General features: G+C 38.3%; 1 protein-coding gene across 4 annotated transcripts in view; it reads left to right on the forward strand.

The window, feature by feature from the left end:
• The window catches only part of CCDC171 (coiled-coil domain containing 171), a 184,814-nt gene that overhangs the window by 70,289 nt on the left and 91,855 nt on the right, over positions 1 to 22,670 (forward strand). For all 4 annotated transcript variants that reach the window (XM_025166216.2, XM_088129964.1, XM_088129965.1 and 1 more), the window contains 4 exons: positions 919 to 1,086; positions 4,369 to 4,557; positions 18,186 to 18,693; positions 21,969 to 22,085. In XM_025166216.2, coding sequence (XP_025021984.1) covers positions 919 to 1,086; positions 4,369 to 4,557; positions 18,186 to 18,693; positions 21,969 to 22,085 — 982 coding nt within the window. The remainder of the gene's footprint in view (positions 1 to 918; positions 1,087 to 4,368; positions 4,558 to 18,185; positions 18,694 to 21,968; positions 22,086 to 22,670) is intronic.

Genomic DNA, 22,670 nt, shown 5'->3' on the forward strand with positions numbered 1-22,670 from the left:
TTTGGTTTGGGATTTGCAGAAAAGTTCTGAAGCCCTTTGCATTAAGCAAAATGATGCACAATGGGACTCTTTTCCCATTTATATTAATGAAAAATGTTTCAGTGTCGAAAGTCAGCAGCGTAGATATTAAATGAACTATTTCATTCTCCAAACATATTTGTACTTTATTTAAGGAGTTGGATACATGTAATTTTTAAAAAGATAAAGCAATATAATATAATTTTCCTACATAATTACATTTAATTATCCCTGGCTGAAAGTATTTAATGAAGTTGTAAATAAGGATAAATGAAACAGTGTGCTAAGCATGAAAGACCCTCCGAAAATAGAAATTATATTCCGTGTCATGAAGTCAAAGTATTTTACATAGCCCTGCTTGTAGTCCAAATTATTCATTGCATATGTATAGGGAAAAAATGGGCAGATAATAACACAGGGAAAAACCCTGGGTGTACAGCAGGGGAGAAGTAGAGCTGAACAAGCAGTTGCTTTTTCAAGAGCTACCCCATATATAACACTTAGTTTACTCCCTGTGGAAAATGTTAGTATGATCTTTTTTATTCATCAAAAAATTGCATTCTATTCTATTAATAGATGCAATAATAAAAAACACTGCAAGGTCTGATTCCCCACATCGTTAGTAGGCTACACATTCTAAACTTAACTAAAGGGGAAACCCCTCACTGCTTAAATAAAATGTCTGCAGGATCAGCCCTAGTGAAAATATAGCAGGCAATTATCTATATCGTGATTTTGATTAATTATTTGAGCATAGGTCATCTGTTCCTTTGGAACACTCATTTATTTTTATCTATATTAGATATTTCAATGAATTTTAGAAATATTTGCAATTAATTCTTTCTTCCCTCTCTCCTTCCTTTCCCTTTCTTTTTTCCAAAATTCAATTGCATTTTGCAGGAGAAGCTAACTTTCCTCCATACTTTATATCAGCACTTAGTAGCAGGCTGTGTTCTTATAAAGAAATCAGAAGGCATCCTGGATAAATTCTCTTGGCCAGAGCTTTGCACAGTCTTGCAGGAGAATGTTGATACCCTGATCTTAGACCTCAACAAGGCTAATGAGAAGGTACTGTCCTCAGGCACCAGACGCCTCTATTAAATTCAGTGACATTTGTCCACATCACAATATCGTTAAAAAGGACTGACATTCATCTTATTTCAAAAAGAATTTGGATGTTAATAATTCAGTACCGTTAATTATGGCTTGTCTACAGCTCGGTTTGATGCCATTGCTGTGGGCATGTAAATGTGACTGAAGTCTGTATGAAATCTCTAAGCTCCAGCTTCTGTTCAGGACTTGCTAATACTATTAGCCAGTGTTAGCCACAGGGACCTAATTAAAAGAAAATAAATTAATCTTACTGATGAAGCTATTCAAAGGACTGAGTCATTTACACTAATAAACCAACTCTTTATCTCAGCATAAAACAGAAACAAAATGCACTTGTTCAAGGAACATCATCTTTAAAATATTTGCTTGTGAGTAGGAGGAATTATTTGAGGAAGGAAAAAAAAACGTTTTCAGGAAATGCCAGATGCTCTTTGATAGTTTTGGATCTGTAAACACAATATAGAAATTGCAAATCTGTACATCATGACTTTAAAGAAGATAGCATTTTTCTTTAAGGAAAGCTTAACAATGAAGTTCATGCATATGTTTACATGAATTGACTTGTTAGCTGAAGATAATCTTGATTTTTAAAAGAAGCATTCCGTTATGTAGAAATAGTTCTGCAGCCTATATTTTAATACTTCTATACATCCCCATTCCTGGCTCGTTCACTGAATTACCATGGTTTTCTGTGATCTAGGAGGAGAATTCCAGAGTTTGGTCCTCACTCACATTAGGCTCTCCAAGGATAGGAAGAAAAGCATTTCATATGAGCTGAGCTATTCATCTCACATTCAGGTTTAAGGCAAGCCATAGGAAGTGAAGTATAACTCTAAGGAACTTTATTTTTAAAGTTTAAGATCTAGTTAATGCAAAATGATAACAGAGAGTGCAATCAGAAATTCTACGAATGCCTTAACCTAGAAGAAACCTGATGATATGAGCTTCTGGGCAAATGCCCCAGTGGGCTAGAATAAGCTTCTAGGAGTTGACAGGAGGGCTTAACTAGATTTGTGTTATTGCCTAACTTAGAGCAAATACAGTTTTTTTTTTTTTAGTGTGATTTTTAGTCCTGTTAGATTAATAAAGTAGAATTCAATTAAGTTTTTAACACTGGAAATAAACAGTGGAAATAAAATTAGAGGCACAAAGGCAAATGAAATCATTAAACCAGCAAGCCTTTAAAAAGCCTACCAAAATAATATGGTATTGACTGCCTGCTTAAAAGAGTCTAGGTCTTTGTTTTGAAGGCCTCTGAATTATCCATATGAAAATTGCTTTTTTGATACCCTTTAAAAATTGACATTAGCACATTAATCATTAGCACCATTTTGTTGGAAAAGTTTCTTCTGTTCCCAGTACAAACTATTTGTATAGTTTAGCTGAGTGCCAGTCCTTTCCCCATGAAAACTCTTGTTTCGTGGCAGCATCTAGTTTTGGAACAAACTTTAAACAATGTGATATTTAAGACAGACAACAACCCAGCAACAACCCCTCAACAATCTCTCAACAGCTCCTCAACAATAAGCAAAGGGGCTGCTTTACTACACAAATGTATTACAGGTAATCCTCTACTTATGACCATTTGTTCAGCGGCCGTTCAAAGTTACGATGGCACTAGATGAATGGTGGTTACAACCAGTCCTTGGAGTTCTGGCTGTCCCAGCACCCCCGCGATCACGTGATCACGATCTAGGTGCTTGGCACCCATTTGCACTTACGACTGGTTGCCAAGCGCCCCGCAATCACATGATTGCCATTTGCAACCTTCCACGTCAGCTTCCGCAGAAAGTCAGAAGGGAAGCCAGCAGGGAAGATTGCAAGTTGCTGGGGTAAGTATCTCCCACCTGCTCACCCTCCCCCAGCCCCTTTGTGTTTGTGTTGTGCCAGCCACTTGCACACCCCTGCACACCCTCCCTGACACATGCCGCACCCCTGCACACTCTCCTGACCCATGCAGCGCTTCTTGCACACCTTTTTGCATCCTTCCTGACCAGTGCGGCGCCTCTCGCATACTCTACGCGCCCTCCTTGACCCTTCCTGAGCTGTGCGCTGCCCCTTACACCCCCCCTCACCTCCTCATGCACCCTTCCTAACCTGCGCAGCACCTCTTGTGCACCTTCCCCGACCCACATAGCACCTCTCACGCGCACCCTTGCATACCCTCCCTGACCCATACAGCGCCTCTTGCACACCCCTGTGCATCCTCCCTGACCCACATAGTGCCTCTCACATACAGCTTTGCACACCCTCCCTGACCTGTACAGCTCCTCTTGCGCACCCCTTTGCACCCTCATGCACCCTCTCTCACCTGTATGGTGCCTCTTGCACACACCCATGCACCCTCCTGACCCGCGTGGTGCCTCTCTTGCACCCCTGCACAATCTCCCTGACCCGTGTGGTGCCTCTCACGCAGTCCTCCAAACCCTCGTGCACCCTCCCTGCCCTATGCCTCTTGCACATCCTCCCCAACCTTCCTCCACACCCCTGCCCACCCCCTCACTCACTCCCCCACCTGACAGCAGCCACTTACCTACTTGTGGGCCTGATACTTGCAACTTCCTGCTGGCTTCCCTACTGACTTTTTTTGTGGGAAGCCAGCAGGAAGTTGCCTCACCTGACGACTGTGGGATTCAGTTAATGACTGCAACCAGGACTGCAGGTATTGCTGTCACTAAGTGATGCAGTCACACTTTACAACTGCATTGCTTAGCGATAGAAATTCCGGTTCCAGTTGCCATCATAAGTTGAGGAATACCTGTACTGTTTGGATAACATTATTACCTGCTTTATATAGTTTCTGTTTTAAAAGAACAGCATATTACTAATTAGGTTGTTTTTTTAACCTGAGGCACAACTCTTTTTAAGCTGTAGCAGGAGTTACTGACAACAAAACCAATAACTCACCAAGAAAGAGGTCAAGAATTGCATACTGGGAAAAGCCAACTGCTGTGCTCACTTTCAGATTCATGTTGCATTAAAAATAGGTGGACTGGTACAGAAACTTGGTACTAAAATCTTCAGTGTTAGAAGGGGTAGTAAAGTATAGATAGTAGATGATCCAGGTCACAGGCTGTAGCAATTTGACTGGTAGGTTTTCATTTTAAGAAGTGGTACATAATTCCTTGTGGGTTATGGGATTAGTTACAGTATCCTGAATATATTATTAAGCGTCCTATGTTAAAATAGAACTGTGTATATACATTAAAAGAATTTTTTTTAATGCCAATCATGCAGATATCACACCTTGAATATGTTTGTAAAAATAAGTCAGATACAATGAGGGAGATTCAACAGACCCAGGAAGACACTTTGAACAAAGTTGCAGAACAGATGAAAGCTCAGGAAAGCTGCTGGTTAAAGCAGAAGAAGGACTTGGAACAGCAATATTCTGGACTCCTTGGGGAAGTTCACACAAGGGCACAGGTACAATATTTCTGTCAGGAAACTATAAACTTTTAAATGTATTCTTTAAATATTTAGGATATTATTTCAGTGGTTTTGGTTCCAATGCATTTTTAAATTGCTTGGGAATTTTACTATGCTTTGCGAGTTCTTTTTTTAAAAACTATTAACTTCCACTTTCTTTAGGATGTGCATGGATTTATGTGAAGGCATTCCAGAACTTACACAGCTGAATGGAATCCTGCAGTGGTATTTCCCATTTAGTTACTATGCAAAAGTTACCTACAGAGTAAAAGCATTGCTTCTTTGTATTATTACACTGAATACCAGATGCTTTCCTCCCATGATGACTACTTTTCCTATGGCTTCTACAATAGTTACTGAAATTCACTTTAAGGTGAACTGTGTCTCAGGCATAAGCTTGTAGGCAAGTTACTAACAATAATAAAAAGATATTCAAAGACAAATCTTCCAGATTACGCAGGAAAATAATTAAACTGGTATATCCCAGGTAAAACTGATAGTGTCCCAGATAATCTAATACATAGTTCACTTTTTTCTGAATTTTACAAATGCCAAAGGCCATTGCCTTATACCTTTTTGTGTAAAGAAAAGCCCTTTTGGTTGGATATTGTAGAAGTCTACAATAAGTGTTCCTTTATAAAGCCTCATTGTTGTTTGCATTAGTTTAAGACTTGGAATAAAATGGATCACTAAACCAGTTCATTATGTAAGACATCACACACCATGGATCAAAAAGAACAGATGTATCTTCTCTCTTAACATCACCATGGGCAACTGCCCCTTTCAAATGGACTCCTACGTGTCCTCCTTTTAAAAAAAATCAGTTCAAAAACTGTTTTGGTCAATTGTTTGTGGCCTTGGGACAAGAAACCTTAAATAAGCACAGAGTTACTTGGGGGTGGAAAGGTGGATGGACTAAATTACAGTGGAGATGGCTGCACTGTTGGAAGTCCTAAAAGACCAGGTTGGGGACAGATTGTGATATCTATTTGGTTGCTAAGAGTTGACACCAACTTAATGGCACATAAATCAAGACTTAAGGGTGGAGGAGAGGAAGAAAAGGATAAAGAGGAGTGTTAAGAAAAGAACAATCCCATCTCTCATTTTTACTTTCACCATTCTTCTCTCCACTCTCCCTCCAAATAATGGTTACCTGTATGAGAGCAGATGAACTGTGTTTTCAAGTGCCACAAACCTCTTCATCGTTGTAATTGTAAAAAAAAAATATTTCTAGAAAAAATACCTTGTTGTTATTGACACTTCATTTATGATCTAAGTCAATTCTGCCTCTCTCTATTTTTTTAATGTCCCCTCTTATCAGTTTCTTCACTTCTTTTGTTTTATGTAATTTTAATTGTATAATTTATAATTCAATATAAATTTATATTGAAGATTTTAATTACAGTAGTAAAAGCAAATACAAACTAAACTCAGAGAGCGGAGAGATAGAAAGCTAGAGTAAAAAATGCAAAGAAAAAATATATATAAGTAAGTGACTTCTTCATCACAACAAGTATAACAAGTATAAACAAACTTAATAACTCTTCACCCCCTATAATGTTACAAACAAATCTCTCTTCTTCCCATAACCCATCCCTTATCTATATGCAAATCCATAAATCATCAATTTTTCAGTCCTGGTGTCAGCAAAAAGTCCAAAAAGGGTAACCAGAGCTTTACAGAAACATGTCTTGTTTTAACCTTGGTCAAACAAACAAACCTTACATTCCTTCTTTTTACTTCTGATAGTTTTGATCTTTAATTCATTCAGATGTTGTAGGATTTGGTCCATCTCATTTTTTCTTTTTCTCATCCCAAAGGCTTCTTTGAGGCTTTACCAAACCTCTTTTGTAAATCCAGTAAAAAGTCATTATCCAAGTCATTCTCTTAGTTTATCGTTGGTATTTCCACTTTGATTTTCAAGGCTTTAACCAACTTCTTTTGTATATCCAGTAGAAAGTCCTTATCCGGGTCATTCTCTCAGTTTGTTATTTGTGTTTCCACTTTAGCTGCCTTTTCTGTCTTATAATCCACATTTTTTTTTTTATTATTCAGTATTTCTAGTTCTAATGTTTCTGCATCAGGCAAAATTTGTTTCACATCTGTCTTTCCTTCATTAACATTTTTTGGATATAGTCTATTGATAGAAGCAGACATCATTGCTGACATTACTGATGTTGTATCTGCTAAGTTCTGACCCCATTCTTCAAAATTCTGGAATATTTTAAATGTTATAACATTTTGTGTCATTTTGTAAATCTCCATACTAATCAAAAACCAAAGGGAAGTTTACACTTTTTTTTCCCTTTTCCTTTTCTGCCTGGAGTCTTTAGTCCCTTCTAGTGTCCAGTTTTTGAAATCATAAAGTCTCCTATCTCTGCTATGACTTTAGAGAAACGAAACAGTTTGGTTCCCATGAAAAGCTGTTTGTTTTATATAATTATTTCCAAAATCTTATAGTAAAAGTCTCACTATTCTGAATTTGTCTGGACCCTTAAATTGTTTATAACTTTTTAAGATCAAACTCTTATTTAGCTTTTTGCCCTTTACAGGTAGTCCTTGCCTAACAACCACAATTAAGACCAGAGTCTTGATCACTGAGTGAAGTGGTTGTTAAGTGAGATGCTCACATAACTGCTTTGCTCAACAGCCACAATCTGGGCACTCCTGGTTGCGGTAGTTAAGTGATTTTCTGGGTCATTACGTGGACAGAGAGAAAGAGCTGCCTGCTGGACGGTTTCAGCTCCGCGCAGAGCTGAAATCCTCCTGGCAGACAGCCCTTTTGCTCTCAAATGTTCCTGCAGCCCACCAAAGGGTTTGCCCTCCCCTCCATGCACAGACGGGAAATCCGTCGTGGGACTGGAGGAACAGAGCTCAAATCTTCAGGATTTGAGCTCTGTTCCTGCACACTACTGAGAGGTTTCCCTCCGTCCCCTCTGCTTGCAACCTTCCCTGCTGGCTTCCCCATTGACTTTCTGGGGAATCCGGCAGAGAAGATTGCAAATGGCGATCACGTGATTGTGGGGGGGGGGGCAGCATGACAATTTATGATGGCTGGAAGTGCTTTACGTGCTTAGGTTGCCATGCCTCCCCTGGAAGGCACCAGTTTCTTCACTTCTTTTCCTGCTTCCAGTTCCCCCACCCTCACAACAGCTGCTATTGTTTCCTTTCAGGTTTTTCTGATTGATATACTTCTGATTCTTATGACTCATGGGGGTTAAGATGCACCAGGATTCATTTTTTGTGCCCCAAATTAACATAGCTACACCTCTAGAAATTTTAACAGGAAGGTAAATTATTTACTTGAAAGAGAAGTTTGATACACACCCTTTTCTCAAATTAGCTATGAATTCCCTAAATTATCTTAGCTTATATAGAACACATGCTAGAATCTTTTCTTGGACCATGGGCTGGGTGATATCATGAAAGGGACGAGAATGAAACTATTGGTACACGCCAAATAATATCATGGTGGGTACCATGGATAAAATTTCCTAATACCTGGCATTGGAAAACTTTTTTTTTTAATCTAAAGGGGTAATTATACTAACAACTGGGTCTGTCCACACCTCAGAAATGATTTTCAAAAAATGCTTTCGACCTCACGCAAGCACAGCATCTCTCTGCTATTTGTAAAAGCAATTTAACATTTTAAAGGCTTTCCTGCAACCCTGAAAAAGAATTTTGGCTGCTTTAAGAATCACATTAATTTGAGTTGCCTCCTTAAAGCAGCATCCTCTATCTCTGAGGCTTGCATGGAAATCTGGGGGAGGGAGGAAATGGGCTGCTTTCTGAATAATACTGCTCTTGTACCAGTTCCAAAGCACTTCTTCTGAATCATTTTTTAGTAATCACAGCCCTACTGATAACTAATACATCTGAAGTTACCTGAGAAATCATGACAAGTATTTAATCTATACAAAGAATAATTTCATTATTAGCACAGATCATATTTTTGCATCAAGAGACATGGACAAAGATGGAAATCTACATATAAACAAGTTAAAGCGAATAGGTCCATTAAGGAACGTAAATAACAAAAGTTAACCAAAGAGAAAGGCAGAAAAATTCTCTACAGCAAGGAATGTTACCTCCTTTGAAGTGCTGACTTGTTCTATTAAGGAGCAGCACTGATACCAGAACAGGTGAATTAGCTGAAGACTGGACTATTAAACGTTATCAGCAAGAGGGTTGTAAGAGAGAAAAATAAAATATAGTTGGAATAAAATGAAGTCTTTTGAAGTCCAAATGTCATTAATTCTCAGTTTGTAATCCTGACTTCTTCCCAACCTATAGATATAGATCCAGCAAGAAACAGGATAAAATAGAGTTGTACTTTCTGGGGGAGTGACTAATTTTTTTAAAGCATTCTTGAGGTTCACAGAGCTCTCTAAACCAGCAAGCCACTTCTCAGGGCTTCTCCATTCCAGAAGATCTGGCTGCCATTATTTAAGGCAAGAAACTTGCTTTTCTTTTTTCAAGAAATTGTGCTTTCAAGGTTTGACAGAAACATTTAGTACAATACTAGACAACCATGACCCACTGGGTTCATGTTTCAGAGATATTTCCTTACCTAAAGAGAGAAACAGAATGACCATGGGCAGGCAAAAAAGCAGTGGGAGTGGGAGCAACTTCTGACTTCTCTCCAGTTTCCCCATTGACTTTCCTTGTGGGAAGCCTTCCTTCCTCCCTTCCTCCCATACCGCCATGCACCCTCCCTGACCCATAGCACATTCCTACACACCCTTCCTGACGCGCACACTCCCTGACCTGCACTGCACTCTTAGGCACCCTCCCTGATACATGCCACACCTCGGGCATCCCCTCGCACTATCGTGCACCCTCTCCAACCCTCACCACACCTCTTGTGCACCTCCTCACTCCCTCCCCCACCCGGCAGCAGCCACTTACCTATCTGCTGGCCTTGGACTTGCAACTTCCTGCTGGCTTTCCCACTGACTTTGCTTGTGGGAAGCTGGCAAGGAGCATCGGCAATCACAGTTGAGTTTAAACTTCCTGCTGGCTTTCCCACTGACCTGTGGGAAACTGTCAGGGAGCATTGGAAATGATGATCATGTGACCATGGCTTACTGTGGCAGTGCGGTGGTGCTAAAAAGGTGGCAGTGCGGCAGTGCTAAAGTAGCCACAATTTTGCCTAATTTCAATCCCACAGGAGTAATAGGTCCCAGATTTTGGATGCATTCTGTAAGTTAGCCCATTTGAGGTACCTTGGTTCAAAAATTGTTGCCCTATGATACACCATTTCGCCCAATTGAAGGTTACAAACAGACAAACAGTCACGAGAGTTTTAGTAGTATATAGATAGGGCTGGGGCAAATTTCAGAATAAGAAATAAAAGATGGACAAGTACAATTAAGTCAACCAGGATATTTTTAGGTGCAGTTTGTGGAACAAATCCTGAATTATTGCATCAAATAAACAGGTTAAACTTAGACAATTAAACTAGGGGAAATTTAAAAAATGGGAAGAGAGGAGAGATATAAAATGACATGGACATGGAAAAAGATAGTCCCAAAATTTCAAAGAGGAAAAGATCCATGTGGCTTTCAGAATCAGCTATTGTGTTAGCCAGAGAAAGACTGGATGAAAGTCTTGGACAACAAGAAGGATGTAGCTGACTGAATGCACAGTTTCACTGTCAAGCAAGAAAAGACAAGAAAAGATAGCTCAATCATATAGAGGAATATTACAGGGAAAGGAAAATGAGAATCTTTTAAAGAAGATCAGATAAATCATAGGCAAATTTATAGCCATGATAGGAATACTTAACAGTAAAAGAGACCTGATAGGAGAAATGAAAGTAAAGGAAGATGGAAAGGCTGTCCTGAAACCCTTTATAAGTGGGATTACAGAGCGACAGAAACACTTGTAGAAAGAATATATTCAGGAATCAACCTTATTAGAAAGTAAGGTACTACAGACAGTAGACCACCAGCCACTGATGACAAACCCACTGAACTTTTAAAGCTGCAAGGAAAGAGGTTCTTTAAAGTTTTAACAGCTCTTTGTTACAAATATGGACCAAGGACATGTAGTTGAGAGACTGGAAAACAGCATCTGCAGAAGATGCTGTTGTTTTTGCTAGCACACGGATGGCAGCACAAGCGCCACACCTTTTGTTACAGGCATGCAGACGGCAGAGCTTGTGTTGCAACGCTGCAACACTGTTTTTTGTCATTCTGCCATCCCCTTGTCCTTCACCTTGTGGATACCCCTGTTGGAAAATATAGGCATATACACCCATACTAAAAAAAGGAAAACGTAAGAGAATGTGCACATTAGTGAATCACTGCTAATTTCTTATGCAAACAATATTTTGGTTATGATCTTCACAAATGAATATCATTTATGGAGAGAGAAATGCCAAATGAACAGGCTGCTTTCAGAAAAAGGCAGAAGGCTATGAGATCAGATAGCTAACATTAGATGATAATGGATAGGGCAAGAGAAATACAAAGAAGAAACTTCATTCACTGTAGCAAGACTTTCAATAGTGTAGATCATGTTGTAATGTGGAACATACGAGGGGGGACCCAAAAAACCCCAGAATTTATTTATAAAAAATTGTGTATTTATTTTTGCATGTTCAAACTTCAGTCACCTTCAGGGTACTCTCCGCTTGATGCAATACACCTATCAAGACATTTTTTCCACTGCTCAAAACAGGTTTTGAACTCGTCAGTTTTGATGCCTTTTAGCGCTTCTGCCGTTTTTTGTTTCACCTCTTCCACATCGGCAAAATGTTTCCCTTTGAGGACTTTTTTCATCCAGGGAAACAAGAAGAGTCTCATGGGGTAAGATCGGGTGAATAGGGAGGGCGGGGCACAAGAGTCATGCCATTTTTGGTCAAAAACTGCTGAACACTCAATGCAGTGTGTGCAGGTGCGTTGTCGTGGTGGAAGAACCAGTCACCTGTTTGCCACAACTTGGGACATTTCTTCTGCAAATCATGACACAACCTTCTCAAAACTTCCAGATAAAAACTTTGGTTGACCGTTTCACCCGGAGGAACAAATTCTGAGTGCACAATCCCTCTCACATCAAAGAAACAGATGATCATGTCATGTTCAACTTCACTTGTGCTTTTTTGGGTTGGGGGGATGTGACAGTTTTCCATTGATTGGATTGTTGTTTCGTTTCGGGCTACACTTTGGCATAGCACCAAAATTCATCTCCAATTATGACTTTCGAAAAAAATTAGGGTCAGCCTCCAACTGCTCCTTTGAAGCACGGCATGCAGTCAAGCGATTGTCTCTTTGTTCAGGCGTGAGCAAGCGAGGCACGAATCACCCATCACGAAATAGGCAAACGCGTTGAAAGAGTCTCAAAAAAAAACTCACTGAAGCTGAATTCAGCCTCTCACAACAACCCAGCTGGTACACTGATGCGGGTGGGTTCCTACAGCACTCACCTAGTGGGGGAAGCCTGTACTACAAGGGACCCGCCCTCCAGAAGATAATTCTGGGGGTTTTTTTGTGTCCCCCCCTCGTACGATATTAAGGGTAATGGTTATGACAGAACATGTAATTACTTTTCTGAGGAATCTTCAGAGTAAATGAGAAGCTACTGTAGGAACGGAGTTTGGAGAAAGGCTGGTTCAGGCAAGGAGGTGAGAAAAGGATGCCTGTTGTTGCCATATTTATTTAATTTACACAGTAAAGAATGGCAGCATTAGAATTGTGATAGCTGGAATCAAAACTGGAGACTGAAACATTAACAATTTGAGATAATGCAGATGACACCACTTTGTTAACTGACAGTAAAGCAGAGTTAGAAGAGCCATTTATGAAACTAAAAAAAAAAAGTGAGGATCTGAGTTAATGTTAAATATTAAGATGTCAAAGGTAATCGCAACCAGCATGCTCGACGAATGACAAAGTGAAGTTGGTAGATAGTTTTGTTTATTGGGCCCAAGAATAGATAAAGATGGACAGTGTGCTGAAGGAGTAAAGAAGAGCTTAATTCTAGGGAGGAAGTCAATAACAAACTGGATCATAAAAGGATGAAGGATATTCCAATAGTAATAAATATCAGAATAGTTAAAGCAGTAATTTTTTTCAGTGATACTAGAGCTGGACTCTGAGAAAGAAGGAGAGAAAAAATATAGATGCCTTTGAATTATGGATTTGGAAATAGTTACTAAGAGTTCCATGAACTATAAGAAGAATCAGTCAATTGGTACTGGATGAAATAAAGACTGACTGCTCTCTTGAGACAATGATCAGCAAGCAGAAACTTTCATACTTTGAGCATGTGATGTGAGAAGATGAACTGGAAAAAAAAGATTGTCAAATTGAGGGAAGTAAAGGAAGGGAAAGATAATGGATAAACTAGAGGAACAGAATCTAAATGAATGCTCTTGGAAGAACTACAAATTATACTAGAGACAGGTTAAGATGGTGACCATTTCTCTATGTAGACTACCAGGAGTCAGACCCAAATTGATGTTACCTAACTAGCTAAACTTGGGGCAGAAAATAGTTACAAAAGTACTAAGCAGAAAAACAGTCATCTCATCTGCTCATATGACAGTGGAAGGATTGTTTATTTATTAAAAAAATAATATTGGGCCTTCTTTCTTTTAAGTACAGTATCAGGTTTTGTGCCTGACCTGGAGTCTATATTTACTTCCTAACTTATGTGTTTTTTGAAATGGAACTTAGGGAAAAGCATGTAATATAGCGTATTTACAGAATCATAAGGATAAATGAGAATAAATTAATGTAAAATTAGACCTTGGATTTCTGTCTAATAGGAAATATTAATATCCATTCTATTTTCAGTTTATGTATTCATCAGATATGTGTACAAATACAGTGATTGTGGACTGTCTTCATTATTAATACAGCTTTTTAACTTGTTTTATTATGCATACAACCCAGATCATATTTCACACATTTCTGCAAAGTTGTTCTTGTTAACGGTCAGCCTCCTTCCATCTTCTTTATTCCTTTTCTTTTTGCAAAGCATACTTGTTTTTCTTACAAAAACCACAGCAATGCTCAAAGCATGCTTTCCTGAATGAAACGTTTGCTAGTACAATTATGGAGGGTTGCAGTCAAAATTACATTTTACGCTACAGACTATTTTGCTCCACTTTGCGTTTGTTTGTTTGTTTTTGCCTTGTTTAAGTGTAGCTGTTCTTGCTCAGGAATTAAAAGCAGTTTTTAGAAATACGAACTAAAAATATTTTTAAGGCTTTAATGGAGGCAAACCATGTAGTCTTTAGGAGGCACCAAAGGTTTTTTTTCCTCCTCCAGACAACTCTTAGTTTTGAAGAATAGGGCATTTCAAGTTGGTTAGAAGTAGATGATACAGAAATGAATTTGGAGATGTGACCTTAGAGTCACATGCGGCTTCCAAAATCCTTCCAAAAACTCTATTTGAATTGTAATATTGAATGTAACAGGAGATGAACATTATTGATGTGGGGAGTCATCAATCAGTTTAATCGATATGTAAATCCAAACAAATTTTGTTTTTGTTCTTCATCCATTTTTTAATCTCTCAAAGGATTTCTGTTTTGGTTTCCTCTTGTATTTCTTCTCATTCGGTATTTAACTATAACATCTTTCAAGCAGGGGAAAAAAACGTTTTGACCCAGGAGAGGACTTATGTACAGTGCTTAAATGTTGTAGGGCTTCATTAGTTTATCCTATAATAAGTGACACAGGAAAAGTAGAAACTGTTTCTGTTCCTCAGTTTATTTCCAAAATGGCAAGCACGCTATGTAACAAAGGGAGAAACAATCAAGGGGTTTACACTCCACCTTAAAAGAATGTCAGCCTAAATTTCATTTTTTATGGTTGATTAAAAAATCACTCATACAACTTCAAGAGGCAATCCTTAGCCAACTAACTGGTATTTAATAAAAGAGGAAAGCCTGTTTTCTATAGGCCCTGTTTACAGCAAGCTATAGATGATAGTATAAAGGTTGGAATGTTGATTTTGCTTTTGGTTAATGCAGATTCAAATCCCAGTCTTAGTTATAAAAATGACTAAATAGTCATGTCATGATTTCAAAGTCCAAGTTGTGTCCCCAGTTGTGAAAATAACAGGAGGAAATTTTATCTATGCTGTCACACTTTCCTTGGAGTCTAGCTGATGAGAGAAAGAGTCAGCAAGTGTATCCTAACATTCAGCAGTGGTCATTACTCTGCTCCTTATCAATTAGAAGCAGGGACTGCTGACATAGGAATGATTTATGATGGCCCGAGGACAAAGGAATGGGCCAATGCAAACCAACCCTGGACATTCATGCTCAACATTTTAAATTGTGAAGAACTGTAGTGTTAAGCAGCCATCATATTCAGAGCTATGTAGTCTTGTGTTGCAGCCAGAATAGTTTTTTGATGGTTTATGATAGTTATACAATTGCCATTTTTTGGTTTGGCTAGTGTGATCATGAAAATAATCCTACGCAGTGAGCTGCTGCATAGTCAGCATAAGCAGATGTATTTGGATTTCATTTATATTAACTATTTGTTCAATCTTAAATGCTTCTTTTGGCTTTTCACATATGATAGCTCACATCTTTCCAGGTTTTGCCCTTATGGCAAATGTGTTCATTTAAGTGGAGGAAGACCTTTTGGTTTATTCTCCATACCTCAATGCTCTATTTCATTTCTGTGTTGATTTTAGCTCTAAAAGCTAGAGCCCACTAAAATCTGAGAATTGGCATGCTCTGGGTCCCATCTATTATTTAATGACACTTTTGGGGACCAAGGAGGTATGTCTTCAGTGTCGTGGCACCTCTCCTCAGGAATAGCATTCCTCCACATCCATAGTTCTTAAACTGGGGGTAATCTGGGCATATCCTGTGGTTAATGGAGCAATTTGTTTGTGAGTGAAGCATCCAGTTTGGGACTGCCACTGCACTGGTTTTTTTGTGGGGGTAATGACATTATTCAAGACCGGAAAAAGGGGTAATTGAGTCAAACAGTTTAAAAACTACTACTCCAGGGGTTTAAGCAGTCCTGTCTCTGCTTTCCTTCAAGCAAGTCCTGAAAATTTACAGTAGCTATTTCCCCAGGCCTTGGGCTAGGTGAGAAGTATCTCCACTAAGGGATTGGTTTTGCATGCAATTTTAGCATTGTGGCTATTCCTCCTGTCATGACTGTCTTTTGGGGGGAGGCATTTTTTGTTCTGAATTGGATTGTTTTTAACTTTGTACACCACCCAGGATCATTGAGGAGTTGGGTAGCCCTAGAAATCTGAATTATCAATTTTTAAAACTGTAACAACTAGGCAGCAACTGTAGTCCCCCAAGACTGTGCTCCCCACCATTCCGTAGCAAATTCCCAAACTTGGTCACCATTCTTGGTGGGAAAACAAAAAGTGTGTGAGGACTTCAGAAAGGCAAAATGCACTTTAAACAGCCTCTAAACATCCCTAAAAGCTCCAGAGCAAGATTAAAAATAACAAAAGAAAAAACCCTTAGCCTTACAGATATCATAGGATCTTTACCTCCAGCTACTGAATGTAGTAGGGGGAAAAAAGGAAAAAAACCACTCCTTACCTAAATAGTTATGTTCTACACCTTCTCTTCCCTTGAATGTAGAAAGGAAGCCTGGCACTATTTTATAACATGTCTAGGGAATTTTAAAGGGCTCCTCCCAATAGGAAATTCCACTATGATTTCAACAGTGGTAATAAGAGTGAGGACAATGGAGCTTACATGGTTACAGCCAATTCAGATTTAATTTGGTGCTTGAAGAGCATTCCTTTGAGCAACCCTGGGATCTGAACTGACCTATGCTTTGCGGTTGTGATCTACTCCCACCTACATATTCATGGATTGAATTGAGAAGGTGATTTAGGGCATTAGTAGGGAGTAGTTTTGAATAAAGTCATCCATTTGGTATTCCTGTAAAGATATATCTGTAAAATATGTTCTCTCTCTTGTTGGGCTTGAAATGCATATTAAGTCTTGATAGTTAACATACTGTAAGGCTTGATGTTTTTCTTACATTCATTTTTCAGCTTGTTGGAGTAGCAGGTTTTATATTTGTGAAAAGTAAAGCAATGTGTGATTGATAAAATAAAACAAAGAAGGTTCTCTTGAAAATAAAATTCTTCCTGAGACATAATTAATCTGTGAATATATAAGTAGGGGGTTGATTACAAAGTAATTAAAAGATCACCTTTACTTTCCTCTTTCCAGCTGCTACCTATCTATTTCTGTCTCTGCAGGCTTTCCCTAGTTTACTATTCTCTTTTGCTAAACTAACTTATCCCAGCTATGTGTCATCTTTGAAAAGCAGCATAATTGTTCTTCTGAATCATAGATCTTGCTGTTCTGTACAGACAACATGGTTAAGATGTGCTGCACTCTTGGATTTTACTAGTCATAAGGTTAAGCAGGAAGGAATAATGGACACTTTCTAGTAATGAGCCAGGCCACAGCTTTAACAAAGTTAAGTCTTGACTACATTTTCTGATTGTGGCTTTCTAATATTTCAATAGGAGCTTTTTCAGTGCTACATGGAGATGCTAAAGATTAAATCTAGTAGGAGCCATTGTATACAAAACAAGTGCTTGATCACTGAACGAGTCTTTTCCATTCATTTGGAAAGGCTCTAAATGGGAGTCTTATGGGCCAGTTATGTGAAGGCTTCCCATTACATAATTTGGACCAAAGTTCTGTTTCTCAACAAAAAGTAGCAGTGGCCAAGTCTCCAGTGCAGAGGGGAGGAAAGAATGACAGAAGTTAAATTTGGTCTCTGTGGGATGGATGGGATTCCAAGTATCCTGTTACTTCTTTTAAAAACTGTCTCCTCCAGGTCTGTTTTGACCACCTGTTGGTCAAAATGGTGTGCATGTGTATGTATGTGTGTGTGTGTGTATGATTTTTTATCTTGCCTTTATTATTTTTTATAAATAACTCAAGGTGGTAAACGTACCTAATACTCCTTCCTCCTCCTGTATTCCCCACAGCAATAACCCTGTGAGCTGAGCTGGGCTGAGAGAGAGCGACTGGCCCAAAATCACCCAGCCAGCTTTCATGCCTAAGGCGGGGCTAGAACTCACAGTCTCCTGCTTTCTAGCTTGAAGCCTTAACCACCAGACCACATTGGCTCTCCAACTCCAACATTGAATATTCATTGTCATATCACTAGGTACAAATATGTTTCTTTATTGGAGAAGGAGAAGAGACTGTGATATATATTACATAGTGTAGCAACAAAACAAAAATTATTGTTGCTATAATGTTTAAAGTCTACTTCGTTTCACAAATGTGCATCTTGACCATTGCAGTTTAGGACAACTATGTGATTTATCCAGGAGATGGGATTTATGGATAGTTTACTGATGATATGGTGGCCTTGAGGCTGAATATCAGAGCTCAGTCATCTATTGGTAGAAATATATTTTGATACAGCCAGTGTGATGTACTGGTTAGAATGGTAGACCTATTTTTAAATCCCTGCTTCGCTATGAGAATCACTGGGTGACTTTGGCCTACTCAGCCAACTCTCAGCCTAACACATTTCACAGGATAGATGTAAATAAAGTAGGTCAGTTTCACTTACTCTAGACTGATAAGTAGTAGACTGGTCAATTTTCATTCTGTAGTTAAAATCTTTTTCCTCTATCCAATACAGAAATACCAAGAAATGGCAGAAAAAGCCAAAGAGAAGTTCTCTGCTATTGAAAAAATTCAAGAGCAATTACTCCTAGAGAATTCACACCTCAAAGCTTTGTTGGCACAGTCTCAGAAAGAACACACATCTCTGCTGGCAGCTTGCGCACTGTTGTCTGGGGCACTGTACCCCCTCTACTGTCGGTCGTGTGCCCTATCTACCCAGAGAGATGTTCTTCAGGATCAGGTCAACACCTGTGACATTTTCAAGCAGGAGATCAGGACACTGGCCAGTGCATTGTGTGAAACTGAGGAAAGGAAGCAAAGCAACAGCAAGGTGAAGAAGAAAAGGCATTCCAGAGGCTGGATACACCTTTTCCGCAAAAGTGTTATTGCAGTGCTAGCTGTCAACAGGCTTCAGATTTTAGGCCAGTCATACAGCTCCCTCTTCTCCTGGGTAGATGGCGTCAGAGAAGGCATAGGAATCTTAGTTTGCATTGGAGACTCCAAGGGTATGCATAATCTGTCAGGTAAGATAACTAGTTAATGATTTATATATTATTTTGTGTCAAACTGCACTTTTAGCACTTAAATAATCATATTAGGCAAAGGCAATGGTGGGGGCACAGAAGCTTCATAATTTGAGGGGAGAAATTATGTTTAAACTATCAAACTAAATTTAGTGTGTTAATTAAAACAGCTAAAGCCCCCAACGATGGTGTTAAATGCACAGGAATATCTATTATTTAATTGATAGTACACTGGTCTGAATTAAACTGCAATTGGCTGGGTAAGTAAGAAACATGCTAAATAAGAAACTATGATTTATAAACTATGGTGCCTGGGTTCAAATATCACATTAAGCCACAAACAAGTAAATCACATTTTTATAGTAATTTTATTAAAAGTTACAATTTAAAAGATAAAAAGTAATACAAACTAAAATAAAAATAGAAAGTACAGAAAATAAAAAATAGAAAATAGAAAAGAAAGAAAAATAAGAATATAGTAAGGAAAAAGAAAAGAAATATATAAAGAAATGACTTCCTCCTTCATCACAAGTATAAACAATTTTAGTACCTTATCACCTTCTCTTAAAATACAACAAATGATCTCTTCTTCCCATATCCCGTCTCTTATCTATAAACAAATCCTTAAAGCCTCATCATTCAGTCCTGATGTCAGCAAAAATCCATTAAGGTACCAGAGATAACAATGTATCTATTTTAACCTTGATCAAATAAACTAACTTATATTCCTTTCTTTTACTTTTAACAATCTTGATCTTTAGTCCCTTCAAGTAATGTCCTAGAACTTGATTTCCTTTCATTTTTTCTTTGTTCCTTCTCACAAAATTCTTCAGAGCTTTAACAAGCCTCTTTTGTAAATCCAATATAGGAAAATTATCCAGGTCACTCTCTTGGTTTGTTATTTGTATATCCCTTTTAGTTATTAAGACATCAGCCGGTTTCTTTTGTATGTCCAGTGTGACATCTTTTTCCATATCATTCTTGTAGCCTGTCATTTTTAAATCCACTTTCAGATCAGTCTCAATCTTGTCAGGTAAAACTTGTTTCTCTTTTATAACAATTTTCAAACACAGTCTATCTATAGGGGCTCTTAAAATTAACTTCTGGGTCCATTGTTCAAAAATATCCTTCAGTATGTCCAATGTTAAAATATTTTGCTTCATTCTGTATTAGTAAGTCAGATTTAAGTGTTCTTCTCCTTTAACTGTAATCTTTAGTTCCTTCTGCTTCCCTTTAGTGTCCAACCTTCAAAGTCCCACCCTATCTTTTTTTTTTTTTTTAAGAATTCAAAACAAAAGCATTTTCCCACCAGAAGGATTCCTATAGTTAATTCCAAAGTCTTATTTCAAATCCATCTGGACCCTTAGTCTGTTTGTAACTTTCCAAAACCAACATTCTAATCACCCTTTTGCTGTTTATCCCAAAAGAAAAAAAAATTAAGTCCTTAAACTTGTATTTAAAACTTCTTTCACTAAGGATTGAAGGAAAGTCACCCAGTACTATAAAACTTGTCAATCCAAAGGTTGAATAGCTGAAAAGCAGTTAACAAGCAATTATTCCGAAAGTTATTAGAAAAGGAAGTATGCCAACCTAGTGTCCTTTTGAAGGTGCTGACCGTGGTTTGAGCAACATGGCTGTTCCCTCATCTCCCAGAGCTCGAAACCTGCCGGAGACCACTGTCTTGCAGTCTCCTCATGAGAAGCAATTGTCTGGAGCACTTGTGGTCAATCTCAAGTCCTCTCCTTATCTGGAGAGGAATTACAAAGAGATAGTCTACTCACTGGCCCTTCATTCCGCTGCGGTCATCAGCTCTGCTTTTAGTGGAGCCGTCTTCACCATTTCTACCCTGGAAGTCCACAAGCAAATCATATTCTAGCTTGCTATGATTTATAATCTCAGTTTCTCTCAGATCCAGGATTTCCAGACTTGTCAAACTGTTGCTGTTAAATCAGTCCTGATTTATGCCAGTAAAGACTAAAGCTGGTGCAGATCTAATGCAATATCATTGATTAAAACAAAATGGGGTTTAGGAGGGGAGGAAAGGGAATGCAGGACTGTAACTCATGTTTATTTGTTTATTTATTTAAAGACTTATGTGGTTGCCCAATATATGAAACATAACTCTGGGTGGCTCACAACAGTAATAAAAACCAAAGAAACGGTAAAACCAAAAACCTGGCACCTTAACCAGCAGTCTCCAATCCATCAAGCAATACAATCCCTGGTCTCCAACCTCACTCTATCCCAGCGCTTAGGGGAAAAGCCAGCCCTTTATGGGTTTCCAAAAGGGTAAAAGGGTGAGGATCTGCTGGATCCCAGGGAAGGGTATTATGAATCATCTCTCTCTCTCTCTCTCTCTCTCTAATCAATTTGTATGGCCACCTATCTCAACAAATGCCTCTGGGTGGTGAACAGCATTAAAATAAAATTAAAACAATTGTAACCAACAGTATAAAAGTTAATAGTACTGTACATAGCAGCCAAGGAAGGTATCAACTCTTAATCACTGTTATGAATCTCTTAATAATTAATTATTAATCAAGAATTAATTATTATTTATTAATTATTCATAATTGTTATGTTATGAATCTCTTAATCATGGTTGGGAGAGCACAACTTCACATGATTTCTGTGTTATTTTATTTTGCACTGTTCAGTGAAGTCAGTGAATTCTGCTTTTTTGTTGTAGGAGTTGTCGGAGTCAAGGAAATAGGGTATTGAAGCTGATATTCTTTATATTGATTTGCTTTTATTTCAGTCATACACCAGTATAAAACAAATAACAATCATTCCAAAATAGAGGTAGAAGATAGATACTCTTTGTAAATATTCTGTTGTCATATAGCATGTGGGGAATCCAGTGCCTTGCTTCTATTTGTAAATTTGATTTTTCACTATTTAAAGCAACTTGTCTGTTTATTCATTTTATTTCAGGTAAAGCTTTATCTCCATCATAAAAACCATATTTGCCATGGAGGTATTTGATAACTATCCTTTTAATTTCTGATTTCATATGGAAATTGTTTATTTCATCTTTCTTTTAAATGTATTAGGGAGTGTTTTCAGAACTGAAATAACTTCTTATCCAAGAACAATATGAAAACAAGAATCGAGGAAAGATTTTAAAGTATATTCAAATTTATTATATTAAAAACAGAATTAAATGTGTTCAGTTCTGATTTCATACCAAGCTGTAATGAACTATCTAAATAATAGATATTTATTTCTATAGGATGAATTGGATTTAATTTTTTTTCCTCTCTTTTGTGATGCAGGACAACAAAAGGAGAAGATTCGCTGCCTTCAAGCACTAAGTTGGTTTACCAGTTCTGACCTTCTTGCTGCAGTCCTTAGTTCTATGGTTGAGCTGCAAGAAGTAATTAGCAAAGCAGGTAATGTCTTTTAGTTTCTTTGTTGGTCTCGTCTTGAGAAATCAATTCCTTTAAAAAAAAAAACAAACCTTGGACAAACTGTTGATGGCACAGACTACTGTTACCTATAAACAAGTGAACTGGCCACAGTTGCAGCCTGATTTTCTTATGGGTATTTTGAAGAATCAGAGTAGTCCAAGTCAGTGCAGAGTTCTATCAATAGCTACAAGGAGAAGATGAGACTGATTCAACTCATAGCTTGGTTCCCCCATTTTTTTTAGGCCAGGATCAGTTTTCAGTTGTGACCATTGTAGCTTATGAAAGGGATTCTCAAAATGTCAGTTAGAACTCCTTAAAATGTTATGAGCAACTTAGAGTGGGAGACACTTTTGTTTTTTAATTAGGCTTGCGCAGGAAGAATGGGAGCACTGCCAAAACTTGCTTGGACTTTGCTTGCCCCATTGCCTATGCAAGCTAGTTGCAGACTTGCCTAAGCAATGTGGGGATTCATTTTGATGGTGCTCCTACTTTGCTGGCAGAGGCAAAGCAGGAAGGCTTTCAAAACTCACTCTAGGCTCTGCCTGTGCAGACGTGCAGTGAATAAGT

Source organism: Python bivittatus, unplaced genomic scaffold, assembly GCF_059951505.1.
Source record: "Python bivittatus isolate LINGU-HERP-01145 unplaced genomic scaffold, Pbiv_v1 ctg000850_np1212, whole genome shotgun sequence".
Lineage (NCBI taxonomy): Eukaryota > Metazoa > Chordata > Lepidosauria > Squamata > Pythonidae > Python > Python bivittatus.